This window comes from Balaenoptera ricei, chromosome 3 (genome assembly GCF_028023285.1).
Source record: "Balaenoptera ricei isolate mBalRic1 chromosome 3, mBalRic1.hap2, whole genome shotgun sequence".
In the NCBI taxonomy this organism is placed as follows: Eukaryota; Metazoa; Chordata; class Mammalia; order Artiodactyla; family Balaenopteridae; genus Balaenoptera; species Balaenoptera ricei.
This window is the reverse complement of record NC_082641.1, coordinates 131,540,914-131,543,752: the sequence shown is the minus strand read 5'-3', so window position 1 is coordinate 131,543,752 and position 2,839 is coordinate 131,540,914. Positions and strand designations below refer to the sequence as shown.

General features: G+C 44.8%; 1 protein-coding gene across 1 annotated transcript; it reads right to left on the bottom strand.

Annotated features, from left to right (window-relative positions):
• Positions 1 to 202: 202 nt before the first annotated feature.
• On the bottom strand, positions 203 to 1,752 carry LOC132363879 (eukaryotic translation initiation factor 2 subunit 3-like). Its single transcript, XM_059919575.1, is given in 2 exon segments — positions 203 to 905; positions 907 to 1,752. Coding segments are annotated over 2 exon segments (1,425 nt in total). The 5' UTR covers positions 1,738 to 1,752; the 3' UTR covers positions 203 to 311.
• Between the last annotated feature and the right edge of the window lie 1,087 nt (positions 1,753 to 2,839).

The window sequence follows — 2,839 nt, the reverse complement described above, 5'->3', positions numbered from 1 at the left end:
GTATGTGTGCTACAGCAAAGGCTGGTTGTAGCAGTTTCCTTTCAAACCTGCACTGATGTATAAATTAGACATTATTTGGGAATGATTAATTTCTGGTAAAATGTAGATTCAATCCAACATTATGCCAATTTTTACATTTATTGTAGACCCTATTTTAGAGGTTAACTTTTCATCACTAAAAAATGAGAATAACCTTGCAGCTACTCCTAAGGTAATGAGCTGTGAAGTTAATTCCTCACTATTGCTTTGAAAATATACCCCTAGGTTGTTAAGAGAAATTCCGACTTCATCCAAATCTGTTATTTAATTCTTCAGTCATCATCTACTGTTGGCTTGATTGTCACTCCTCTTCTTATTTGACCCCAACCAATTAAACGCCAGTGTTTCTCAACTCTTCGGCTAAGGGTAATTTTTTCTCCTACTTCTGTGCACACAGGAATAGTCAAAACGATTTTGCCCAAATCAGCCTTGACCGCACTAACTCTTCCTCCTGTCGACAGGGATCCTATGTTCACCATAAGCACTTCATTCTTAGACAGCTTTTGCACTTTTGCTGCTTTCTTGTCTCCTTCAGTGCATGCACCTAGAAGCCATCTAAGCAGGAAATAGGAAATTTCCAATTCTGTGAAGATCTCAGGTAAAGCTCCAACTGCACTAAGTACCTGCCCCACCATTCTGTCAGCCCGGCACAAAGTGGGGTCAGTTTCTGTTCCCATTCCAATAAGACCTCCTGGAGCAGCATACTGAAGATCATTATGCTCTGCGAAAAGCGATACAATTTTGGAAAAGATGGGTTTACACATGAGCTTTCCTTCACTATCTTTGGAAACAGTACCAGGTCTGACTTCTATCTCCTGGCCCACCTTTAATACTCCTTTTAGAATACTACCACCAGCTACACCCCCCCTTAAGGTCATCAACTTCACAGCCAGGTTTGTTGACATCAAAGGATCTAACAACAATAAGCCGGGGTTCTGCAGTAAAGTCTCTTGGGGGTACTGGAATTTTCTTTACTAGGTACTCACAGACAACTTCAATATTGTATTTTAGCTGAGCAGAAATTGGAATAATAGGAGCTCCTTCTGCTACTGTACCTTGTACAAATGCAAGGATCTCTTCATACTGTTCTTTAGCCTGGCTTTCTTTTACCAAATCAATTTTATTTTGTAGAATCAAAATATGCTTCAGTTTCATGATTTCTATAGCAGCCAGGTGTTCGAAAGTCTGAGGCTCAGGACAAGACTTGTTACCAGCTATCAACAGAAGAGCTGCATCCATCACTGCAGCACCGTTCAGCAGAATAGCCATCAAAATATCGTGGCCAGGACAGTCAACAAAGGAAACATGTCTGACTAATTTGAAGTTCCCTTTGGTCCCTGGAATATCTGTAGGAAACTCATCAGGTGTACTACTTCCACAGGATCTGTAACATTCTGGCCGAGGACAACTTGGGTCGTCAAATTTATAAATCTTCGCATTAGCATAGCCAAGTTTGATTGTAATGTTTCTTTCTAGTTCATTTTTGAACCTGACAGTGTGAACTCCAGAAATAGCTTTTACAACCGTAGATTGCCCATGAGCTACATGACCAATTGTACCTATATTAATTGTGGCCTGTCTGCTGATAACTTCATGTGAAAGTGGCGTCAACTTGGTAACATCCACAGTGTTGAGATCTTGCCGAGAAAGGTGCGGCTGCCCTAAAGTCACAACAGCCTTGCCCCCCACCCCCGCCATCTTGCCCGGAGAGGAAGAAAGGCGTCGGGGTGGCTGCCTGACCATTCGCAAGCCCCCTTGTGCAGGGCGGGGCGGCGGAAGTGGGAAGGCCAAGTAGGGCCCAGGCCTGGTGGAGGAGGATGGCCGGTGCAGCGGAGGCCTCACTGCTTGGACTTTTCTCCCCATGGATTTGTACAGTGCCTGCCAGCAGGCTGACCACGTGGCAGGCTGACCGCGTGGCAGGCTTCCGCTTTTCGAGGAGGGCGGACAGATCCCCCTTCCGGCGGGCCCCGCCTCCCTGGGCCAGGAACATTTTTTTTTAATAGGAAAAATGGAAAACAATCACAATGGATAAATTATGGTATCTTTGGATGGGGGAGGCTATGAAATGCAGAGATTTGGAAATGGCAACTACTTGTGGAGCTAAGAGCTGGGGCCCCATCAGGATAGATTTAGCTCAACAGATGTTGACCCACTCTGGGCCAGGCCCTCTGCTAGGTGCTGGGGATACATAAGTGATATCCCTCAAGGGGTTCAAAGTCTAGATATCAGAGACGGAGGGGGCCTAACACATCATCTAGCTCAACCTACCCATTTCACAGATGTGGAAAATGAGGCCCAGAAAAGTTAACCAACTTGCCAAGGGCACACAGTTGGTTCATGGAGGAACCAGGAATTGAGCCAGGTCTCTGATGCTCAGAGAATCAGGAGATCTTGGAGCCACGCATTCTTAAGTTGAATCCTGGCTCTGTAACTCACTAGCTGTGACCTTGGCCAAGTTATTTAATGTCTCTCTCCTCAGAAGGATAATAATACCTATTCATGGCTTGATATGAGGATTAAATGAAATGATATACATAAAGCCCTTGACTCAGTGACTGAAAAGAAATAATTATTATTGATATAAAGTAAGGCCTTAGTGAAGCGACAAAATGCTACATTCTATGTTATTCTCCAAACAGTTAATGCCATACTTCTTAGAGCCAGGATGTTCAAGGCTCTGTACCAAGTTGAAGGCTTGTCCCAGGAGTTAGCTGCTTTCTATTCCAGGCCCCACCCCAAGCAGCCACATATAAGAGAATCCTCACCACCCCCCCACTCTGCTGCCTGTCTGCTCTCTGAG